Source organism: Thalassophryne amazonica, chromosome 17 (genome assembly GCF_902500255.1).
Source record: "Thalassophryne amazonica chromosome 17, fThaAma1.1, whole genome shotgun sequence".
NCBI lineage: Eukaryota > Metazoa > Chordata > Actinopteri > Batrachoidiformes > Batrachoididae > Thalassophryne > Thalassophryne amazonica.
Window position 1 is genome coordinate 27,315,192 of NC_047119.1, and position 25,177 is coordinate 27,340,368.

A 25,177-nucleotide genomic window follows, 5' to 3' on the forward strand; every position below is an offset into this window, starting at 1 on the left:
AAAATCACAACAGTTGTATGACATTGAATACCCCAATTATGTTTTGATTATTTTACTGATATTTTATTCAGAGATATTTTAAAACATTAGAAAAAACGTTTCTTTACCATTCATTTTTATCATTGAAGATCAAAAGTCTGGGTGTGGGACAAGCACAAAACAGCAATATTTGCATATAATGATGCTGAAAAAAGGTGAAGTCATCATAGACTACTAGAACAAATTTCTTAACACACTTTCATTGTAAAGATAACTATAAAAGTCTGAAATTTCCCCTTTTTTCTGTTTTTCATACAATATGATCAAAGGACATAATAAGTGCCCGTAGTCTAAGAATCACCCATAAGTTTGTACTTCTACCCCAGGTGACGTCTCAGCTTTGTCCAGCACCCGTCCTTTGAGTTGCATGGCATGCCTAATTCCAACACCTCCACTAAAGCTGGGCAGACACTGTACGATATTTTCAATCATTGTACTTGGCTCCAGCTCAAACTGTGCGACAAACCGCAGGGTGTAAAAGTTCAGAGCGCACGATTAATGTTCTCACACTATACAGCCCGAAGCTCTGCGATCTGACTACTCACATTGTACGTTCAAAAATCACACGTCGGACTCGTGTTTCCGGAAGCAAAACGTAAACAGAAGCTTTTTTTTCTCTTTCTTTTTTTTTCAAACTTTATTTACGTTTCTTACTTTTAGAAAAAAGTTTTAACAACAACAAAAAAAAAAAAATACAAGACTTTAAACGAGTTAAAGAATAAGGGGGAAAAAAGAGACAGAAGCTGCTCTCCCAAAGAGATGATCACTGTTTATGCTCTCTCCTGCGTTTGCGCATTCACAGTGCGAGAGATGCTTGTAGCGCTGCTTCAACAGCGCGGAACCCTCACAATGGCCGACCAGAATATCAAACAGGTTTGATTTTCATCTGACCATACGATTGCCGATCAGGAGGTGGTCGTGAGAGCTTAAACGCAGCTCGTTACTCCATGTACGAGGTCTGTCCATAAAGTATAGGTCCTTTTTATTTTTTCAAAAACTATATGGATTTCATTCATATGTTTTTACGTCAGACATGCTTGAACCCTCGTGCGCATGCGTGAGTTTTTCCACGCCTGTCGGTGATGTCATTCGCCTGTGAGCACTCCTTGTGGGAGGAGTCGTCCAGCCCCTCGTCGGAATTCCTTTGTCTGAGAAGTTGCTGAGAGACTGGCGCTTTGTTTGATCAAAATTTTTTCTAAACCTGTGAGACACATCGAAGTGGACACGGTTCAAAAAATTAAGCTGGTTTTCAGTGAAAATTTTAACGGCTGATGAGAGATTTTGAGGTGATTCTGTCGCTTTAAGGACTTCCCACCGTGCGAGACGTCGCGCAGCGCTCTCAGGCGGCGTCATCAGCCTGTTTCAAGCTGAAAACCTCCACATTTCAGGCTCTATTGATCCAGGACGTCGTGAGAGAACAGAGAAGTTTCAGAAGAAGTCGGTTTCAGCATTTTATGCTGATATTCCACTGTTAAAGGAGATTTTTTTAATGAAAGACGTGCGGACGGGTCCGCGCGTCGGCTCGCAGCCGCCGTGATGCTCCACCACAGGAAAAACACCTCTGTTGGAAGCCTTGAGGACAAGTTGGAACATGTCCAGCTGTTAAACAATTTCTCATATACTCACTCCACTGAAAGCCATCAAAAGCCGCCTGGATTTTACAAATGGTTATCAACACGGAGGTGTTTTTCCTGTGCCGCCGCACCGCGTCGGCTGCGTCCCGACGCGCGGACCCGTCCGCACGTCTTTCATTAAAAAAATCTCCTTTAACAGTGGAATATCCGGATAAAATGCTGAAACCGACTTCTTCTGAAACTTTTCTGTTCTCTCACGACGTCCTGGATCAATAGAGCCTGAAATGTGGAGGTTTTAAGCTTGAAACAGGCTGATGACGCTGCCTGAGAGCGCTGCGCGACGTCTCGCACTGTGGGAAGTCCTTAAAGCGACAGTATCACCTCAAAATCTCTCATCAGCCGTTAAAATTTTCACTGAAAACCAGCTTAATTTTTCGAACCGTGTCCACTTCGATGTGTCTCACAGGTTTAGAAAAAATTTTGATCAAACAAAACGCCAGTCTCTCAGCAACTTCTCAGACAAAGGAATTCCGACGAGGGGCTGGACGACTCCTCCCACAAGGAGTGCTCACAGGCGAATGACGTCACCGACAGGCGTGGAAAAACTCACGCATGCGCACGAGGGTTCATGCATGTCTGACGTAAAAACATATGAATGAAATCCATATAGTTTTTGAAAAAATTTAAAAGGACCTATACTTTATGGACAGCCCTCGTATACTACACGATGCAGGACGCGTGATTAAGCTGAAACTCGGCGCGATCCAAAAAATTCTCGCACGAGTGAAAAAATCGGCTGATAAAGGGCCAAAACTCGCACCTTGTAAGCCCAGCTTAACTGTGCAATAACTTTAGTGCTTTCTTTGAACGCGGAATTGGGAACACACTGAATTGCAGGAAAAGATTTTTTTTTTCCAGCATAAATAGCCATAGTTGAGATAAGATTTGTGGTTTTGCAATGCTTTTGCTCTGTCTTTTGCATTATTAATCTTCACACCCTTCTATAAAATGTGTCTTGGCTGCTGGGTATGCAAATGCATCTATCACAGTATATGTCTGCATTTTAATTTGATGCCACACATGCCTGCCAGTGTACCACATATGTGTTCCCCTGATGATCTGTTTTGGACCCTTCACACTTAAAGGTGCAACAAAACAGCCAGTCATCACAAGAAGTGACATTCAGGTTTCTCATTGTTGCTGTCCAGTGTCCATTGTTGCATCATTTGCGCTGATAGAGGATGTATTTGGAATAAATATGAACGCAGCCCGCTGGTGCTACTGCATACCTTCCAAATCAATACATGAGACTGGTGCAGCTGTCAAAGTGTCTGAGTGTTACAAGAATCCTCGGGCACCTCCCCCTACCTTTTCATTGTGAGAACGAGGGCTTTTGTCTCTATGTAGTCATTTTAATCCTATAACCAAGTGTTAACACTCAAGCAGGCCTCTGAAGGCTTGTTGGGGGGGAAAAATGAGAACCAGCTGAAATGGCCTCACTTTGCAAAAATGTATTTTTTTGGTTGTTGTTGTTGATCAATGTAAAACTCACACTGGTCCCCATAAAGACAGATGTACACTACCAGACGTGCAGTCAAGGAGGTAATTAGTAAAGTGGCATTGGGATTTGTATGAACTCACGCATGCACATGCATGTGCACATTAGCTATAAATGCCTATAGCCTGAAAGCTGCAGAAACACCAATGGGGGGGGGGGGGGGGGGGGGAGAGAGAGAGAGAGAGAGAGAATAAAGGAAGGAAATGTGTGCAAGAGCGAAAGTGTTGTCATACCTCAACTCCCGCCTTCTCTCTCCTCTCAGATCAATACCATCTTTGTGTATGTTACCAGGGTGTTGTGGATGCGAGTGCTTCCTCCCCCTAGTGGTGTTACCTGAACATGAAAAGCAAAAATGAAAGGGTGAGACATACTGTGTGTGCAGTGACAGGAAGCGTTCAAAGACGGATGATGTGGAGAAAATGAAAGGGAGGGAGTAACGCAGTGAAAGATAAGAATGGAGACAGAGACGGAAGGAAAAAAAATGCAAAAATAGGGTGAGAAGGTTGGATACAGAGGATGGGAATCAGAGAGGTAGAAATATGGAGAATGATAGTGGCGACCCAGTTCCATCACAGCTTGTTTGTGTTTGGGGTGGCGCAGCAGTTAAGAGCATTGTGGCACTGAAGGGGGGGGGGCAATGAAATAAATATCCATTTGGAAGGAAGCCACTTCACTGTACTTACACACACAAGACAGAGATGGAGAGATGAGCATTGGGCACGCGTAAACAGAAATACACACTGGGAAGTTTGAACACAGGGCAGTCTAGGATGGGTATTGATAAGATTTTCTCTATCAATATCATTATCGATTCCGCTTATCGATTCGATCCCTTATCAATACCTCCTGTGAATTTTCTGTGTACTACAAGTAGGCTTTACAGGTTTTCTATGTCAACATTTTATTGAGTCTTAAAGTAAATAAATATGAAATTGGTCACTGGATCCTTGATCTCGGGACATAAATAGAAATAAACTAAATCTGTAGTTTTTGTCAAAAGCATTTCCTTTCAGACATTAATGGAATGAAAGTCTCTCCATACATCTGAGCTGAACTCAGACGGCCACTGAAGTCTGCAGGCCTGCAGTCTAACAGTTTTGGGCTGCTGCACGTCAGCACAGGACGTCTCATTTTGGGAGGAAAAAACATTTTGATCAGTTGCAGTTCATTGGTTGTATTACAACGTTTGGAAAGAGGTGTCATTTGATTTAAATGGTGATTTGTTTTGAAGTTATTAATTCCGAGTGGACTCTATCTTTCTAACTTGACTCAGTAGAGAGCAGCGCAGGGTTTGGAGCAATGGAATGGAGGACGATTCTCATTTCTTTCTCGCAACAAGACCAAGTTAGTCACTTTAATCCGCACAAAAGTGACTCCTGATTGACATATTTTAATGGGTTTGAGAGGGGATAAGAAGCAGAGTTGCCACTTCTGAAGAGGAGCAAAGCAAAGAGGCAACGAAGCAGCAGATTGGAGCACTGCTTCTTTGGTTCAAGGTTCAAAGCAGAGCCGCGGTGCAGAAACGACTGATTACAGACCCGCTGCAGGGTCTGTAATCAACATAGAGAAATGATCATTTTCCCGATAAACACCCTCAAAAACAATGGCTGCTCTGAAGGACCGATATGGGAATCGTTAAGCAAAGAGGCTATTGATGTCGGTGGATCAAATCATTTCTTAACAATACCCGAAAAGAACCAGTTCTCGATACCCATCCATAGGGCAGTCTCTCTCTCTCTCTCACTGCAACCATCCATACCTGCACACGCAGTCAGATCTGTACAGTGAAACAATTTTTGTAATATTCCCTGTTGTGTGGGCCGCCAGAAGAGGAGGTACTGCTGGCCCACCACCAGAGGGCGCCCTGCCTGAAGTGCGGGCTTCAGGCACGAGAGGGCGCTGCCGCCATGGACACAGCCGGGGGTGACAGCTGTCGCTCATTACCTCTTGACAGCTGTCACCCATCTACTCAACATCATCTCACTCCATAAAGACCAGACGTCATCTCCACTTCGTTGCCAAGATATCATACTTCATAGGAGGTAATATCCTCAGCCTTTGTGGAAATATTGAGAATCTGTTAATTGTGAGTGTTTGCAGGAGTTCCGGTCCTTTTGTGGAGGCTGTGCAATACGGCACTCTTTTTCCTCTGAGGACGCGCTGCAAGTATTGAGTGAGAGGTGGAGGTGGCATTCCCACCGTTTTTGTTACTGGGTGTACACATACCCACACTTGACTGTCTTTGTTCTTCGCCAGCAGTACCAGATCCGACAGTCGGGGACGGTGATCACCTGGGAATTTGGGACTTGGCGGCTCCAGTATTCACCAGGTTCTGGGGCGGCGGAAATCGTGTGGTTCCGGCTCTGCTCAGGACAGACGTCTTCTATCCTCGAGCCTGCCCACACGTCACCTCTGTGTATTGACTGTTATGATATTCTGTGATTGTCTGTATGTTCGTTGTGCACATTCACAACATTAAATTGTTATTTTTTGGCTCATCTATTGACCGTTCATTTGCGCCCCCTGTTGTGGGTCCGTGTCACTACACTTTCCCAACAATTCCCTCTGTGTTGCCACAGTCAGGATGTGCTCATGGTAAAAATTCTGTATTTATTTTAATTCTGTTGTTTACACACAACACCATTACAGTAAAAGAAGAACTAGAGATCTGTGAGTAAGCTGTTGCTTGCATGTATTATATATCTTGGTAGTTAATCTTTTGTGATGAAATTCCCGAATTACAAACTGGTCACCCACTGTACATGTGATGACTTCCTTGTGACTTCATCATTGCACCACTTATGTCAATCAGTCACTAATATTTTGCTGATCAGTATAATCTTTAGAACCTGTCTCTAGATGTATTGGTTGTGGAAATATAGTTGAAAATTTTACATCATGTTTTTGTTGATATTGACTTTTGTCCACTCCTCTCCAAAAGTTAATCATCTTGAGATGTGCCCAAGTAATGTGCTCACCAAGTTTGTAAAAATCTGTCCAGCCGTTATCTTGTTCACAGACAAGTTAAGTCTAGTCTGGGAGCATCTGCTGGTGCTGTGCATTGGCTCATGTACAGAACCGCCCTCAGTCCTGGATGGTGACCACCCAAGCAGACAACCAGTTCATTCCCACATTTCTAAAATAAACATCTATCTGCCGCAGCCAGGTGAATTGTGGGTGTCCCCGTAGCCTGCAGCTACTGAAGTCCTCAACACTGAGGCATCTGTGTGCTGGAACACTCCCTCATAATGCAAGTGGTACTCCTCATCTTAGTCTTTTTTATTAACCTCTCCTTTGATTCAAAGTCATTCCAGCGGTACCCAAGGATCCTTCAAAGACACCTAGTACCAAAGACATCCAGTCATTGCATTAGGTCACTGGTTGGCACTGGCTAGGTCACTGGTTAACTGGTTAGGTCAGTGTTCACAGACAGACAATTGCGATACCCTGCTTTGCCGCTTCGCTGGCACACAGGGTAACTGCCTCCCTTTGAAGATGGTTTACCTGAAATGTTTTCCTTCAGGAACATCTTCTCATGGTGTGCTAACATTGTAAGAACTGTTTCTGAAATCCATAAAGCAGGTTAGGAGAAGTTGCGCTTACAAAGACAATGTCATACAGTATAATGTGTTAATTAAACACAAAAGTCCAATTATCTCTGCTTGAAGACGTTGGACAACAATTATTTTTCTTCATATGCATCTTCATTTGGTGTTCTTCCACTGTGTGAAGTTTGATTGAAATCCATGGTTTAGAAATTGTACTTGCAAAACCTATGGACAGACAGTGTGATGCTACTACTACTACTCCACAACTCCGTGGCTACGCAATTGCGTCAATACAGTTGTGAACCTTTCGAATTTCTTCTTTGGGGTTAACATGTTGGTGGGTGTTGGAATGCAATTCACTGCCAGAACAGGAGGGGGTGCAATGTTTTTATGATATCTATGGTTGTGAAAGTCGTTGCTCGTGAAACCGGAAAAATGAGATTCCAGAAATTACGTAGCTCATGGAACAGTCACAGCCCATGTGGTCTCCATGCCGTCTCCATCCTCTGTGTGTAGTTTATTTTTCTGAGGAGCACGTCAGGCTACAGAGAGGGGTGTGGAGGGGGAGTTTGCAACGATGCAGAGGGCTCTGTGAGTCTATGGCGTGGATACGGAGTAGCATAAATTGATCTTTACATACCCCTACCCCCCCCCCCCCCCCCCCCCCTGGGATTTTTGTTTGCGTATGGTATGATAAGATCTAAGTTTCTCTGAGTAATATAGGCTTATAAAATAATGTTTCTCAAGTAATTCCTGTGACGAAATTAATCTGCCGAATTAACAGTAGATGTAATTTTTTTATATTATTAATTAATACTTCAAAATTTCCTCTTTGGAACTATTCTGAACAAGCCCAAACATGATGTATGAATAAGTATTCAATAGTTAATACTGACCTCTACTTGTCCAAATTCTAGGTTATAAATTAGGTGATTTTTTGGTAGTATTAGAGTGAATGTCTGAGTTATTATTTAAATAAATTCTGTTTTGGAACTTTCCCCTCTCACACACGCCAGAACACAGAGCAGATGCATATTAATAGTACACACAGAAATAATATGCATTTTCTGTAAACATGGACAATGTGCTCTGATCTTGCACAAGTAACAACCTCGACAACGGTTCACCACCCCTCCCTTCCCCTCCAGAAGAAAAAAAAAAAAGGTTAAGAAGATTAGTAAGAAATGTTCTGGTTCATAGTGTACTCTAATAAGAAGGATGATACACAATTATTTCATTTATAGCTCAGGCACCATTCACTTATAAAATATTTGCAGTGGAACTCATCTGTAACTTGTGCAGTTTTTTTTCTCCACTTCTATTAAACTGCGCCTTTTTCTGAGTATGGATATCGTCCAATCTGAGCTGCAGTGATCAGTTTCCTGTTTTTGCAAACAAAACATAACTTTGTGCACATCAAACGTGGATTTAATTGGAAATAACACCCACACATGCACATACACACACATACAAATCCAGTAAAACCCCAAAACCTTGCAGTTAATCTAATTTAAACTTCCTTCTGAACATGTCCAATGCCGTTTTAGATCTTGAAGGCATGGTGCCGTTGCCTGTAGCTCTGATGAATGATAGATCACGGTGCTTTAAAGCCCTGTTGCACTTAGCTGTGCATTTATTGTCTGGTGTACACTTCTCCCTTGGGCCATCTGTGTACCTCCTCTGATTAAGAGGCAGTAAAAAGTAAAAACATAGTGCAAATGACAGTTTCATGGTGATTTTTGCAGGTATAAGGCTTTACAGATCCCTGTGGGATATCACTGCTTAAGTGCCTCATCATTGTTTTATTTCACGCTCCATTTTCTATATATATTTAGTGCCTGCGTGCATGCCTGACCTTGTTTGAAAGCAAGAGAAAAGCATCGCACCTTGTGCTGATACGGTGCGGTGATCTTCCTACTTGATAATTGAAAATCTAAACATTAGCGTCTAATGTGGTTTGCATGTTTTCGCAGACACCTGAGTTTGTCCTGCTGCGACGGCAGCGATGGAGATTTGTCATCCCACACACTGTACCCGCTTTCCTCTGGATTACACAGTCGTGTGCAGGAATTAGGTGCACGCATGTAGAAAGGTTTTCTTTAATCGCACTCCTTTAGAGTTTACGGTTCAGTTTTGTAGACTTTGTGGGGAGTAGCGAGGAGTCGGTGACACAGTTTTGGATTAATAGGGGTCAGGAACCTGCTATGGAGCCTGTGGTGAGAACGGTAAATGAAGATGGGTGGTGGAGGTTTGGTAGAGCGAGAAGAAGTTGGGCTGTTTAAAGAAAGACGGTAGATACGGAGAGAGAGAGAGAGAGAGAGAGAGAGAGATAATGAGCTGGATTTGCTGGAGACTTGGCATTCGGATCATGGCATTCTCTTTTTCTCTCTCTCTCTTGCTCGCTGTGGCTGGAGCTTCCTGTCTGCACCCTGAAGCAGGAGTAAATGAGGGGTGGGGGGTGGATGGGGGGGGCGGTGTTGGTGTTGGAGGCAGTAGAACAGAGGAAGGAGGGCGGGAGGGGCCGGCGTTGAAACTGAATGCCCGGGTGCCATGTTCTCACCACCAGCGTTTCCATGGTTACAGGATAATTCTGGCGAGTAAGGAAATTTCATTCACCCTGGTACGAAGAAGTGCGCGTGGGGGGGCAGGAGGGAAATATCAACAAAACATAAGAAAGGAAGTGAGTACAGAACTGAGCCCAATCCTTAAAAAAAAAAATAAAAACAACAAAATGAAAATGCAGTGACAAGATAGAGAAGGATGAGATAAAGGAGGAAGGAGAAATCCTGACTGGAGGTTCATGCCACCCATCCCCCAGGCGATCTGCTTCTGCCTGTCTCTCAATCCTTCTTTTTTTTTTGTTGTTGTTGCCTTGTGTATTTCTGTGATGCGTGGTTTGTTTGCCACCACCCCATAAGAAAACACAACACCCACCCACAATCCTCCAGTTCTTCCAGCAGCCCTGCAGGTATATGGCAAAGAACAAAGGGAAACACTGTTAACTGGCTGCTGTGTCTGTGTGTGAGCGTTCTTTTCGGGAAGCGGTGCTGGATAACAGTCGGCGGGGGGGCTCACAACTCATCACACACATTTAACACTCATGTAAGCTGGCTGCTGACATGTCAGGCCGGGGCAGAGTGCAGCTCACTTCACCGTGCCCATCTCGAGTCCCTTAAGTTTCACAGCTAAAGCAGCTGAACTAAATGACTGTGTGCAAACCTCAGCACAGACACACAGACAGACGTGCACCCAAGTGTTAACCGCCATACTGTCAGACTAAAACCTTTCCCCCAAACTCCGACCTGCTGCCTGTCTCTATCTATCTAACTGTTTTGCAAACCGGAGATGACAACTGCATAGGCTTCACTGCAGCCAACCTGACAGCTGTACCACTAAGCACGGTCTGTGCACACATCTACATACTGTACATGTACAGGCAACTTCATCAGAAGGCTTTTTTTTGTGTGTGTTCTTCTTGACTCAGAACATGCAATACTCATATACTGCGACCAAGCCAGCGATGAACATTCGTGTCCAACCATGCTAACCTGGTGTTTAGTTTTGTAAACATGACTGTTGCAATTATGCTCAGTCACGCTGCAGTGAATGTTCAGATCACCACAGTTTTATTGAGATGATTGTTTGGTCATTTCCTGTGCAGTGGAGCAGATAACTAACAGTCGTTCATTCCTGGAAACAAGCACCAAAGTTGGCACACATACGCCTTAGACATTACTGTTTTAAGAAAAAAAATCAATTGGCCACTTGAATTTTCAATAGGCAGCCAGGTAGGGTTTAATTGAAAATTACACAGGGGTCAAAATTAAAAGATGCTCCAATCATATTGAAAACTATATTATTTGTCTGATCACAAAGATTACAAAACGGTATAGTTTAGACTATCTGTGACTGAATGTTACGGAGTTATGAGGTAAAAACAGCAAGAATGGTGACAAAGGTCAATTTCAGTTTGTACAGGGGTCAAAAGTTAAAGTTGCTCCAGTTTTGGTGGAAAAAAAGTGATGCAAATTATTGGTTGAGTTAATAGGGATATAAAAAGGAATACAGGTGACCCCTGTTAACTTGTGCATGTGTAAGTCGCGATTTAGCTTTAAACGCGGTCAATTTGTGGATCCCGAAAATTTAGACTACTGTGTAATATACTGTATATTTTTTGGTCAACTTCATTAACTCACGATTTCAGATAACTCGTGACCCAGTTTTGTGGACTCCAACTCCCACGACTTAACAGGGCTCACGTGTAGTTTACACCAAGTGTCATGCTTTGTCATCACATTACAGGGTAACATATTGTATGTCACATGTCATAGAAGCTAATAGACGTCGACATTCTTTGACCTTTACTTAGGAGACCAAGCATTCAACACATTCAAAACTATTCCATTTATTAATCCTATTAGCTCAACCAATCATTTGCACCACTTTTTTTTTTAACCAAAATTGGAGCAACTTTAACTTTTGACCCCTGTACAAACAAATTGGCCTTTGTCACAATTCTTGCAGTTTTTACTCGATAACTCCATAACATTAGTCCAAACTACACCTTTTTGGAATCTTTATGATCATACAAATAATGTGCTATAGTTTTCAATTTGACTGGAGCATTTTTAAATTTTGACCCCTGTGTATTTCTTCAATTGACACCTACACGGTCGCCTATTGAAAATTCAAGTGGCAAATTCTTTTTTCAAAAACGTAATGTCTAAGGAGTATTTGTGCCAAATCTGGTGATTGTTTCACCATTTGAAAGATTCCTTCTGTAAACATTCTGTTTTCTGCTGCACTAGTGCTGGGTTCAAAGCAGTTGTTGGATATATTTCATTCTTTGTTTAACTTTGGTTTGTTTGTGTGTTTTTGCAGTTGCTGAGGAGGGACTTTGGGAGTGCGGGCTTTCCTACGAGTGCAGGACCCTCCTCTTTAAGGCCATACACAACCTTTTGGAAAGGTAAAACCAGCCTAAAGCGCCTCACTTGCATTGTAATGAGGACTGCATTCAGTGACAGTTGAAACAAGATTGTGTAGTCATAACTACACAGAATGTAATAAATATTTAGCTGGCACTATTTACAATACATATCTTTACCAAGGGCCAGTGGACCACCAGATCTGGCTTGTTACCTGGACCTGGACTAAAAGACATTCATGGACTAAGACTCATCCACCACACAAAACTCAAATTTATTTATAATAATAATAGCTAGGGATGCACCGATACCACTTTTTTTCCAGACCGACTACAAGTATGAGTACATACATTTTGGTACTCGTCAATACCGAGTACCATTACGAATACTTAATGATACCATTACAGTTTTATGATGACTTTGAAAATGTTTTGTTCATCAGTTGTTCCTTACTTTTTGACTGTAACTGTTACCAGTATCATTACCTTTGTTTTTATTTACAAACATTTCACTTAAATCATGTAACATTACTTTTTGATGACAACAAATTGTCCTTTAACATTAACTGTGTGTTTCTTAACAAACATGACACTGCCAGACATCTCACTGAAATGTAACCTGTGGACTTCAGCACTACAAAATATAAAACACCAGGAACTGAACTGAAACTGTCTATCAATAACTTTATGTCTGTGAGGACTAAAAAGTCTTTTTTGAAAATGTGAGGGTCAGATTCTTTTTGATGAAAAGCAGCTTCTCTGCTTAATCAGCTGTGAACCTGTTCTTTTTTATCTACAACACTGAGCTAAACAGTTTTTCACTCTCCACACTCTCTTTAACTTTTAATTAAATATGTACCGGTAACATACACAAATACCGTCGTGTTTTTTTTTTCCCCCAAAGGTGAAACATGCAAATATTGGAGGAGCACGGCATGCGCACACATGACGTCATACACACACACAAACGCGTGGTGTTGCAACTCGCAAAACGTAGTAATTTTAACATTTTAGTTTTTCTTTGTGATTCATGGGATAATTTTCTTGTTTAGGTTGTTGTCATATATGCACTATTATATTATTATTATTATTGTTATTATTATTATTATTATTATTATTATTAATAATAATGATTATTTAGTTATTATCAGTATTATTTTAATTTTACTTGTATTTTGGTATTTGATTTTTAAATGGGCCACAATGGAAATAAGTGTTTTCACTTTCTTGTGTTATCCATGTTTTTTTTAAATATTTACAGTTATATTATGTACTTACATTGAACTTACTAAATAAAATCATACACACACACACACACACTTTTAACATATACATGATTTACCACCCCCACTGGATTGGTGTGTGAGTCCAGAATGTAAATATCAATGTCCATTTTTCAGTGTTGTTTGCTAATATATGTAGCTTCTCTAAAAATATTAACCCCATCAACATTCGGTTTTGGTACCATTTATCTTTGACCCAAAATACATAAGCATACCAAATGTCGATTGTCAGCTCTCCACAGTTTGTGCGTGATCATAATTGCACACATGCATGTACAGCTTTTTGTCTTTTCTGCAATCTGCTGTCAGCAGGTGCTTTTAATTTGACAAACAGAGACGGTGGCGGAAGACATTAAAAACACTACACTTTCACTCATGGTACCAACATGGCACTTAACTGACTAAGTCAACTGAACTACAAAAACACACTAAATCAATAACACTAACAACACTGTTAAACTAACATGAACCACAATAACAACATTTAAAACCTCAAAACCCAAACTCCCATGGTGCATTGTAGCACATCCATTGGTTAGCTAAAATCACTAATTTATCAAAAAATATTTGTCCTATCAACTTTCTGTTTTCAGAGGTTCATCCTTGACCTAAAATACATAAGCATAATATATATATATATATATATATATGTGTGTGTGTGTGTGTATATAGTTCCCGGGTCAAACCCCACCCATAAATAAATCCTGTGCTAAATCAACATGCAGACCCATCTTGAGTCTGCTGTGATAACCCTGAGTGAAAAACAAGGGAGCCGCTAAAAGGAATTATTATTATTAGCAGTAGTAGTAATAATAGCTGTACAGTCTTTCAAAATTCACAAAACTGTCCAAAATTTAGTTTCTATTCAAATCCAAGCAATGTAATGTTGATTTGTTTTTTAAACATTTTGCAAAATTACAGCTCTTTTTAATGGACAGAACATAACAAATACATTATTTTCCTTTTTAACACTATCTACAGCAGGAAGTACATGTGTGCAGGTATGAGGTTTTGAAATTACAGAGCATTCAAAAAGTATTCAGTGCTTCACTTTCCCCACATTTTCTTACATTATAGCCTTATTCCAAAATGGAGCAAATTCATTGTTTCCCACAAAATTATACTCACAACACCCCATAATGACAACATGAAAAAGTTTTTATTTTTGCAAATTTATTAAAAATGAAAAATTAAGAAATCACGTGTACATATGTATTCACACCCTTTGGTCAATACTTTGTTGATGCACTTTTGGCAGCAACTACAGCCTCAGGTCTTCTTGAATATGATGCCACAAGGTTGATTCTCCAGTCTTTCAGCAGTTTTACCCATTCCTCTTTGCAGCACCTCTCAAGCTCCAACAGGTTGGATGGGGAGCATCGGTGCACAGCCATTTTCAGATCTCCCCAGTGATGTTCAGTCAGATTCAAGTCTGGGCTCTGGCTGGGCCACTCAAGGACATTCACAGAGTTGTCCTGAAGCCACTCCTTTGATATCTTGGCTGTGTGCTTAAGGTCATTGTCCTGCTGAAAGATTAACCGTCGCCCCAGTCTGAGGTCAAGAGCGCTCAGGAGCAGGTTTTTATCCAGGAGGTCTGTACATTGCTGCATTCATCTTTCCTTCAACCCTGACTAGTCTCCCATTTCCTTCCACTGAAAAACATCCCCACAGCATGATGCTGCCACCACCATGTTTGTCTCATCAGACCAGAGAATTTAGTTTCTGATCGTCTGAGAGTCCTTCAGGTGCCTTTTGGCAAACTCCAGGTGTGTTGCCATGAGCCTTTTACTAAGGAGTGGCTTCCGTCTGGCCACTCTACCATACAGGCCTGATTGTGCATTGCTGCAGAGATGATTGTCCTTCTGGAAGGTTCTCCTCTTTTCACAGAGGAATGCTGGCAGCTGACAGAGTGGCCATTGGGTTCTTGGTCGCCTCTCTGACCGAGGCCCTTCTCCCCGACTGCTCAGTTTAGATGGACGACAAGCTCTAGGAAGAGTCCTAGTGAAGCCAAACTTCTCCCATTTATGGATGACAGAGGTCACTGTGCTCATTGGTACTTTCAAAGCAGCAGAAATGTTTCTGTGCCCTTCCCAAGTTTTGTGCCTCAAGACAATTCTGTCTTGGTGGTCTACAGACAATTCCTTTGACTTCATGCTTGGTCTGTGCTCTGACATGCACTGTCAACTGTGGGACCTTATATGTACGAGGTCTGTCAATAAAGTATAGGTCCTTTTTATTTTTTCAAAAACTATATGGATTTCATTCATATGTTTTTACGTCAGACATGCTTGAACCCTCGTGCGCATGCGTGAGTTTTTCCATGCCTGTCGGTGACGTCATTCGCCTGTGAGCACTCCTTGTGGGAGGAGTCGTCCAGCCCCTCGTCGGAATTCCTTTGTCTGAGAAGTTGCTGAGAGACTGGCGCTTTGTTTGATCAAAATTTTTTCTAAACCTGTGAGACACATCGAAGTTCGAAAACGGTTCGAAAAATTAAGCTGGTTTTCGGTGAAAATTTTAATGGCTGATGAGAGCTTTTGAGGTGATACTGTCGCTTTAAGGACTTCCCACGGAGCGAGACGTCGTGCAGCACTCCCAGGCGCCGTCGTCAGCCTGTTTCAAGCTGAAAACCTCCACATTTCAGGCTCTATTGATCCAGGACGTCGTGAGAGAACAGAGAAGTTTCAGAAGAAGTCGGTTTCAGCATTTTATCCGGATATTCCACTGTTAAAGGAGATTTTTTTAATGAAAGACATGCGGGCGGATTGCAGCGTCGGCTCGCAGCCGCTGCGACGGTCCACCACAGAAAAAACACCTCTGTTGGAAGCCTTAAGGACAAGTTGGAACATGTCCAGCTGTTAAACAATTTCTCATATACTCACTCCACTGAAAGCCATCAAAAGCCGCCTGGATTTTACAAATGGTTATCAACACGGAGGTGTTTTTCCTGTGCCGCCGCACCGCGCCGGCTGCGTCCCGACATGCGGACCCCTCGATCTACGTTCCGATCCTCACCTACGGTCATGCGATTTGGCTCATGACCAATATCGTGAGTGCAAGCAGCCGAGGTGAGTTTCCTCCGCAAGGTGGCTGGGCGCTCCCTTAGAGATATGGTGAGGAGCTCGGTCACTCGGGAGGAGCTCGGAGTCGAGCTGCTGCTCCTCCATGTCGAAAGGAGTCAGTTGAGGTGGCTCGGGCATCTTTTCCGGATGCCCCTGGACGCCTCGCTGGAGAGGTGTTCCGGGCACGTCCCATTGGGAGGAGGCCCCGGGGAAGACCCAGGACACGTTGGAGGGACTACATCTCTCTGCTGGCTTGGGAACGCCTTGGGGTTCCCCTGGAGGAGCTAGAGGAGGTGTGTGTGGATCGGGAGGTCTGGGCAGCTTTGCTTGAGCTGCTGCCCCCGTGACCCGACTCCGGATAAAGCGGAAAAAAATGGATGGATGGATTTTTCACTTTGTCATTATGGGGTATTGTGTGTAGATGTTTGATGGAAAAAAAAAAATCATCCATTTTGGAATAAGGCTGTAACATAATATGTGGAAAAGTGGAGCGCTGTGAATACTTAACGGATGCACCGTACCTTTGAGCTTGCGTGATCCATAAGATGTCTTGTAAAGCACTTCAGAGTTGTTAACTGATTACAAATACAGTGTTTTTAGATTTTGAAGTTGTTTATTTCTTGCTAGGTTTTACAAAATGTATGAGAAACATATTACACTCAACAAAAATATAAACGCAACACTTTTGGTTTTGCTCCCACTTTGTATGAGATGAACTCAAAGATCTAAAACTTTTTCCGCATACACAATATCACCATTTGCCTCAAATATTGTTCACAAACCAGTCTAAGTCTGTGATAGTGAGCATTTCTCCTTTGCTGAGATAATCCATCCCACCTCACAGGTGTGCCATATTAAGATGCTGATTAGACACCATGATTAGTGCACAGGTGTGCCTTAGACTGTCCACAATAAAAGGCCACTCTGAAAGGTGCAGTTTTGTTTTATTGGTGGGATACCAGTCAGTATCTGGTGTGACCACCATTTGCCTCATGCAGTGCAACACATCACCTTCGCATAGAGTTGATCAGGTTGTCAATTGTGGCCTGTGGAATGTTGGTCCACTCCTCTTCAATGGCTGTGCGAAGTTGCTGGATATTGGCAGGAACTGGTACACGCTGTCGTATACGCCGGTCCAGAGCATCCCAAACATGCTCAGTGGGTGACATGTCCGGTGAGTATGCCGGCCATGCAAGAACTGGGACATTTTCAGCTTCCAAGAATTGTGTACAGATCTTTGCAACATGGGGCCGTGCATTATCCTGCTGCAACATGAGCTGATGTTCTTGGATGTATGGCACAACAATGGGCCTCAGCATCTCATCACGGTATCTCTGTGCATTCAAAATGCCATCAATAAAATGCACCTGTGTTCTTCATCCATAACAGACGCCTGCCCATACCATAACCCCACCGCCACCATGGGCCACTCGATCCACAACATTGACATCAGAAAACCGCTCACCCACACGACGCCACACACGCTGTCTGCCATCTGCCCTGAACAGTGTGAACTGGGATTCATCCGTGAAGAGAACACCTCTCCAACGTGCCAAACGCCAGCGAATGTGATCATTTGCCCACTCAAGTCGGTTACGACGACGAACTAGAGTCAGGTTGAGACCCCGATGAGGACGACGAGCATGCAGATGAGCTTCCCTGAGACGGTTTCTGACAGTTTGTGCAGAAATTCTTTGGTTATGCAAACCGATTGTTTCAGCAGCTGTCCGAGTGGCTGGTCTCAGACGATCTTGGAGGTGAACATGCTGGATGTGGAGGTCCTGGGCTGGTGTGGTTACACATGGTCTGCGGTTGTGAGGCTGGTTGGATGTACTGCCAAATTCTCTGAAACGCCTTTGGAGACGGCTTATGGTAGAGAAATGAACATTCAATACATGAGCAACAGCTCTGGTTGACATTCCTGCTGTCAACATGCCAATTGCACGCTCCCTCAAATCTTGCGACATCTGTGGCTTTGTGCTGTGTGATAAAACTGCACCTTTCAGAGTGGCCTTTTATTGTGGGCAGTCTAAGGCACACCTGTGCACTAATCATGGTGTCTAATCAGCATCTTGATATGGCACACCTGTGAGGTGGGATGGATTATCTCAGCAAAGGAGAAGTGCTCACTATCACAGATTTAGACTGCTTTGTGAACAATATTTGAGGGAAATGGTGATATTGTGTATGTGGAAAAAGTTTTAGATCTTTGAGTTCATCTCATACAAAATGGGAGCAAAACCAAAAGTGTTGCGTTTATATTTTTGTTGAGTGTCGTTTTGCAGCATTTTCCACCATCTTGGGGTTTTTTTGTTAGAGCGTGCTGCCAGCTGATGGCTCTACACTGACTGGGTATTGGCATGTGTTTCCCAGCAATCCTTGGACTTGTTGGAGTCCCCACGTGATCTGTGATGTCACTGTGATCACTATCATAGACTTTATGGTTCGCTACTAAACGTAGATCAAGGCTGCCCATTCTTTTTGATTTTTTTTCCCTTCAGTGGAACTGTTTATTATTTTTTTTTTTTCATGAAAATGTGAATTTTGATCATATTGGGAATGTCATATTATGAATCCCCTGTTTACAGGCTAATAAATAAAATTATAGTGATACCAAAGAAAATTCTTTTTGTGATGTAAATCTTAAAAAAACCCAAAGGAGGTACACTTTTAATAATAATAATAATAATAATGATGATGATAATAATAACAATTTTAAATATGCTTTGTTTTTGACCTGTGAGCTATGATCTGAGTGCTGCTCCTAAAACGCAGGTTAAGATATTGACAACTGGTGGGGGTATAAGTAAAGTGTACCTCCTAGAGGTGGTCTGATCGATCCTGATATCGATAATCTCGATACCAACGCTGGTATTGATATTGAACGAGCCTCGTGTAAAAAGATCGATACTCAAGCTTTTTTCTCTCCCGCACGAAATGACTGCTGCGCACGCAGATTCATCAAAGTCTACTCTCTGTCTGTAAAAGCAGCGCTGTGCTGTGTCACACAACACGGAGCAGCGCACCCTCCCCCCTCTGGTCTTTTGTTGTTGCACCGTCACGTGGGTCAGTGGCTCCAGTCAACAGCCATGCAGGTAGGCTCAGCCTGGCCCGCCCACTCAGCGCTCTCCTCAAGTCAGCCCTGTACCTCAGGAGATTTTGTTTTAAGTTGTGTTGAGTGATATTTTTTTAAACAAAAATGTTGATTGTGATAAAGTATTTTGTTGTCGCGTACAATTTTTGGCAAAATTCTATCCTAGGTCTTTTGGATTCTTTGGATCTATGAAGCTTAAATATGAAAAAGTATCGGTATCAATATTGGCGATACTGGGCCTGTGTTTACTTGGTATCGGATCAATACCAAAATTCCTGGTATCGCCCACCTCTAGTACCTACACCAAGATAAAACTGACCTTTCAGCTGTATTTAACACCACTGCATACACTGTATATTCCGACCTTTAAAACCTTAGGGCCCTGTCCCACTGGGGAGAGGATTAATTGCGCATGAATTGAGTATAGAAATTGTGGGCGTTCGTTGTCGTCCGCAACAAAAATTGCCAAAAATGACAAATGTCCCAGTATGAATTACGGATATATTAATAATATATAGCGAATATATGATGAACAGTCACGGTTATATAACCCATGTAGTGAGGAAACTGATCCGACACATTGCGATTATCACGGCAGTATTACGGGTGTATTATGAATGCATAGCATACGTGTTGCGCGTGCACAGCATCTGCACTGCGGTCATAAAAGAAGCGCACTCGGGCCCTCGGCATCACTATTCACACCAACAATACAGCCTCTGGAGCATTTGCTGGACTTGGACAAGTTGATCCCAGAGTTAATGTCATTTTGTCATGCGAGGGTTAACTGTTCATGAGTTTGGGGAGCGGGAGGGGGGAAGCCGCTCGGTGTGTGAGATGGTGTTTTTTTTTTTCTTTTTGAGTGAGTTGTGGCTAAACAGCAACTCTTCCTTTTGTTGGTGTTAAATAAAAGTCCTGGATTGCAGCTACGTCTTTGTGGATCGACACAGCCGGACCGGCACTGACTGGCAGGTATGTCACTTTCTGCCACATATAGTACGTGACGTGTTTGTTATGCATTCACAGATTGTCCGCAAAGCAGATGTAATAAAAACTCTTTATTCGTGGCCAGTCTGTATGCATTTGCTACAACATATTTTAGTTTGTGTTGTGGACATGATGGGCACGATATATATCTGTTTTACACACTGTCCCGGTCCGCTGCCAAGCCGCAGATCCCCGTCAGTTGTGGATATCAGTGGTTAACAGCAGATATACAGCGCATAGAGTGAGTATGTATTGTGTATGAATTGAGTATATATGGCGTATGTAAGGCGGATGTCATCCGCATTCAGATTTTTGAGCTACTCAAATCCTGGCTGCAGACATGCGTGCCTCTGCGGATGATCACGGGCGTGTTCGGATGACGGCTGACTCATACAGGCATGTTACACGGATATTGCGGATGTTTGGCGAATATGGGCCAATTTTGTGCACAATCCATACGCCAATCCTTCTAAATGCCACTGGGACAGGGCCCTTGCCAGTCTCTCATAGCCACTTGAAATTAGGCAATTACGTAATATTGCTCTGGGGAAAATATTAATTTTGATTAACTTGGGAATATTAAACAAGACTGTTGCGATGCCAGAACACTGATTATTAGGTTATATTTTATTCAGAGAGATGAAGCAAGGTGTACATCATTGACTTTTGTTTGTTGTCAAGAAAAAAAAAAATAAGTGAGGCCTTACTGACAAAACCGTCACTAGGACAAGGCCAGTCTTGCACATTGGTCCTGTAGGTTAACCTATATATATATTTGCTTAAAATGTAATAAATATGAGATATATGAGATATTTGACATATTTTTATTATTCATGGATGAGAATTAGAATTCCCAGCAGATCCGAGGATGTCCAGGTTTGTGTCAGACTGGTGTCCTGCCATAATTACAGCCAATGATTTTCCAATGCTGGACAAGACATGTTTTTATATCAGTTAGATTTCTGCCAACCATCATAACTGTAGCAGTTGTCTGCCACAATATGATCTCAAATGCTCTCACTTGGACAGTCTGCCCAAATGTAACAACATGGAACAATAAAAATTCTTGTCTGATTTAGCAGTGGAAAATGTTGCACCTGATTCTCATATTGATATCCATAATTGCAGTCAGACACATTTTTCCGCAAATTCTAATATCTGCAGTTCCTCTGGCAGTTATTTGTCAAACTTTAGGCAGGATAAATGTACCTAAAACATTTGAACAATAAGATTTATTTATATTTATGGCCATATATCATTTATTCATTCATTTTTTTGAAACCTGCTTACTCCAGTTAAGCGTATCAGGGGCGGAGCCCATCCCAGTGGTCACTGGGCGAGAGGCACAGTACACCTTGGACTGACCGCCAGACTGTCCCACTGCTGACACATGTGGACAGACAAAGACATTCACAGTCTCACTCACACGTACAGTCGTTTTAGAGTCAACTAACCTGCATGTCTTTGAAAGAGGGAGGCTGCCGGAGCACTCAGAGGGAACCCATGCAGACATGGGGAGAACATACAAACTCCACACAGAAAAGATCAGGTCGGAAGTGAACCTGGGACCTTCTTGCTGTGAGGCCACAATGCTAACCTCGAAGCACCCACATGTCATCTCTTATTTTTCCATTTTAATGAAAGTGAAAAAGGCCCAAGTGTTTAAAAAAAAAAAAAAAAAAAATTAGAAGCTCTGCCTACTTTATTTTGAAAGTACAGCTATGGTGCTGTATTTTGACTATTCAGGCACATGACAAGTGAACCACACTCATTATGTTATTAATTTTAGTACTTTATAGGCAGATATGTTTAAATTATCATCTTTAATATTCCCAATTGGCTCTTTATATAGAGACACATTCATATTATATTCTCTGAAGCACGAGCACATTTAAAATTTAATGGGGGGGGGGATCAAACAAACACATTTTAAGTCATTTTATGCCACTGTTATTTGTCTCCTTACAGCTTCACCTTAATGAAATTATAATCTGAGCTCTGAATTGGTTGCTCAAGTACCCAAACTCCCTTTCTGAGTCAGAGCCATCTGCTAAATGAAGCAGCACATATTTGCTCTCTATTAAGTTAAGCATCAGTGATCATCATAGGGGGCAGGCTGAATTAACCTTCCTATTACCTTGAAGCTTAGCTCCTTTTATAGCTCAGTATTTCAACACAGGAGAGATCACTCTTACTACATCTTTGTCACATGCCGTCACCGTTACTGTTATTATTATTATTACTACTGATGCTGTTGCTGTAGTAGCTGTGATTTCAAATTAATGTGAACAAAGATTTGTTATGGGATGATGTCAGACAAGCTTACAGTTTGCTTAAGCTATGTAAAATTATGTAAAATGTTATTTATTTTTTCATTTTTTTTGTTAAAATGGATGTCGCAGTCAGGATTGTAACGGCAAATTTATGTGCACAGTCTTAATGCAGATAAATTGAAATAATAAAAATAAAAGTTGGGGCTACAATCATAAATTATTTTGGCAGGGCAGTAAACCTCTCAGATGTTTGTAGAGGTACATTTGTGATTGGAAATGGGTGTGTACTTTGACATACAAACAAAAACTGCGCAATAAGTGGCTGCAGTCACATTGTGTCCACATAGTGTTTTTTTGTTTTTACCTGGTGGAAAAACACTGAGAAGGTGCTGAGAAACACATAATCCCAGTGTTTTTGTAAATATAATGCAGTGCTAAAATACCCTCGGTCGTATAAGCATTGTGTTCTTTATAATTTGCAGTTGTTTAATAACTTGCCACCTAACTTATAGCGCCCCCCGGTGGTAACATGAAATGTCGTATTTATATTTTAACAGGTACTGATGTCACATAGCTAACCCCATCAACTTCATTAATTATTAAGATCTTGTTGTCTTACGTACAATTTGCACATGTTCTATAAAGCCCCTCCACCAATTAGTTAATCAAAAACAATATTAATGTTTTAACGGCGTCTGCAGGAGGTCTTGTGTGTGCATGGACATGAGCTTTAGACAAAAGTGGAAGTTGTGCAAATCAAGGAATATTTGTAGATCACCCTCTGTGCATTTGCTGATATTAATGAGACAAATTTAACTCCATAGGAAGATAGCTTTGGGTTAACAGAAGTTAGCATGCACGTTAACGTCGCAAAATGTCTTGTAAATGACTCCAGAGGTGTTATCAAGTTACAAAAACACCATTTTCAGTTTTAGTAGTTTTTATTTCTCGCTCACCTTTACATAATATATGAGACAGAGGATATTTACACACAAACAAAACAGAGGTTTGCAGCTAGCTACCAGCCTGTGACGTCACCATGCTAATGTCCGTGAAATGTCTTGTAAGTAAGTTCAGAGGTGTTATTAGGTTCCAGAAATGCTGTTGTGTTTTTTTTCTCACTAGCTTTTACATAACATATGAGAGACATGTATATACAGTACACACACAAAACAAAGTGGTTTTGGAGAGGCCAGTCACTGATGTTACGGTGCAGCTCCATTTAAGCACCACTTAAAAACAAAACGGATCGGATTGAAACAGAATGTGACATTTTAACCTCTTAAAATACCTCTTAATATATGTCAAGGTTAGCCATCTTTGAACTTGTCCAAGGTCTGTCTCCCAAGAATGTTCCCTGTGAATTTGAAGACTGTGGCAGTAATAGGACTGGACTTATGCTGAACACAGACAGAGGAACGGATGCAAAGCCTTTGCAATACCTGATTGCCGTATTTGATGGCCTCGGGTAAAAATAAACAGTACTCCTCATGGAATTTGTTTATATACCAGTAAATATCTAAAGACTCCCTTATGTGTACGCTGATAAAAGCACTCACCCTCAGTGGGAACATAGGTTCTGTCCGATCTGCTATCACAGATGAAGTTTTTTTTTGTCTCTATTGTGATGGATTTTGCAAGACATAACTGATGATTGTCAATAAAAACTGCAAAAATGGCAAAACAAGCTTCTCCTTCCGTGACGGTGAAAAAAGTTTAATTGGTTGTCTGAAAAGAAGGTGCAGTGACAACACAGCAGCTTTATCAAAAGTTACGAAACAACAAAGTTGAAGCACTCTGAAAAAAGACGCTGGGTGCACCACTTTTTGTCTTGGCAGTCACATGTGGCTGCATATACTCCATTCTCATTTAGCTCAATGAAAAAAGGCACTGGGGCTCAGAAATAACTGTACCGACAGTGGACTTGTAATAGGCTGTTAAATCTATCAACATTGAGTAAAATTGCCCAAGGTTTATCACCGAAATTGATACTACTTTCATTTGATCGTGATCCCAGGTCGATATTGTTTAATTATCCAGCCCTGTTTTCAAGTGAAAGTTCTCAATCTGTGTTCCATTTACAGTACCAAACTATGAGATCTATCTCTTTGAGATTAGAAAAATTCAAAGAAATCCTGGCGCTGTGGCCCTTCACAGTGAGCTGCAGATCCTTTTGAGTAGTGGCAAGAGCTCAGAAAAGCTTGGCATGCATGCAGATAATCAATGATAGAGATGTTGATTTCAATAAGCAACCACAGCTGGATAGGAAAACGTGCTGATAAGCTTGCACCAAAGATGGTAGAGTTTGAAGCAGTAGTGCTTTGAATAGCTGAGCCCGGCTGAGCCGAGAGGGGCATATACAGTCATTTTCTAATTCCTCGACCTGGGTCATGGGATCAAGAGGGAATTCACTGGCACCTACCCACAGAGACAAGTTAAACGACTACAAGAGCTGAAGTAAGGTGAAGATGTACACAGATGGTGAGATATCCAAATAGGGAACAAAATGGCTCAGCTGTTTCATCTGATTAAAACTTTCATTTGAAGAACGAGCAGGTTTTGGAAGCTGATATCAAAGTGCACACTACTTTGGGGAAAGTATATAGGCAGATCAGTGGCCCTAAACCCAACTGCAGCTTTATAGTGAAAGTTCAAACAGGCCCAACCATTAAATTTTAAAGCTAAATAGTTACATTTTACACTAAATAGACAAGCTCAAAAGATTGACAGTCTCATAAGTCAATAAAAATTAATCTTTCACAAAAAATTAAAATCTTCTAGCCTCTTTCTGCTAATATTAAGAGTTGAGTTTTTTTTAATAGTGGAAGAAATTAAAGT

At 41.7% G+C, this 25,177-nt stretch overlaps 1 protein-coding gene across 6 annotated transcripts in view; it reads left to right on the forward strand.

Annotated features, from left to right (window-relative positions):
• LOC117528866 (mediator of RNA polymerase II transcription subunit 13-like) overlaps positions 1 to 25,177 on the forward strand; it is a 219,085-nt gene that overhangs the window by 124,977 nt on the left and 68,931 nt on the right. For all 6 annotated transcript variants that reach the window (XM_034191442.1, XM_034191444.1, XM_034191443.1 and 3 more), the window contains exon 3: positions 11,601 to 11,685. In XM_034191442.1, coding sequence (XP_034047333.1) covers positions 11,601 to 11,685 — 85 coding nt within the window. The remainder of the gene's footprint in view (positions 1 to 11,600; positions 11,686 to 25,177) is intronic.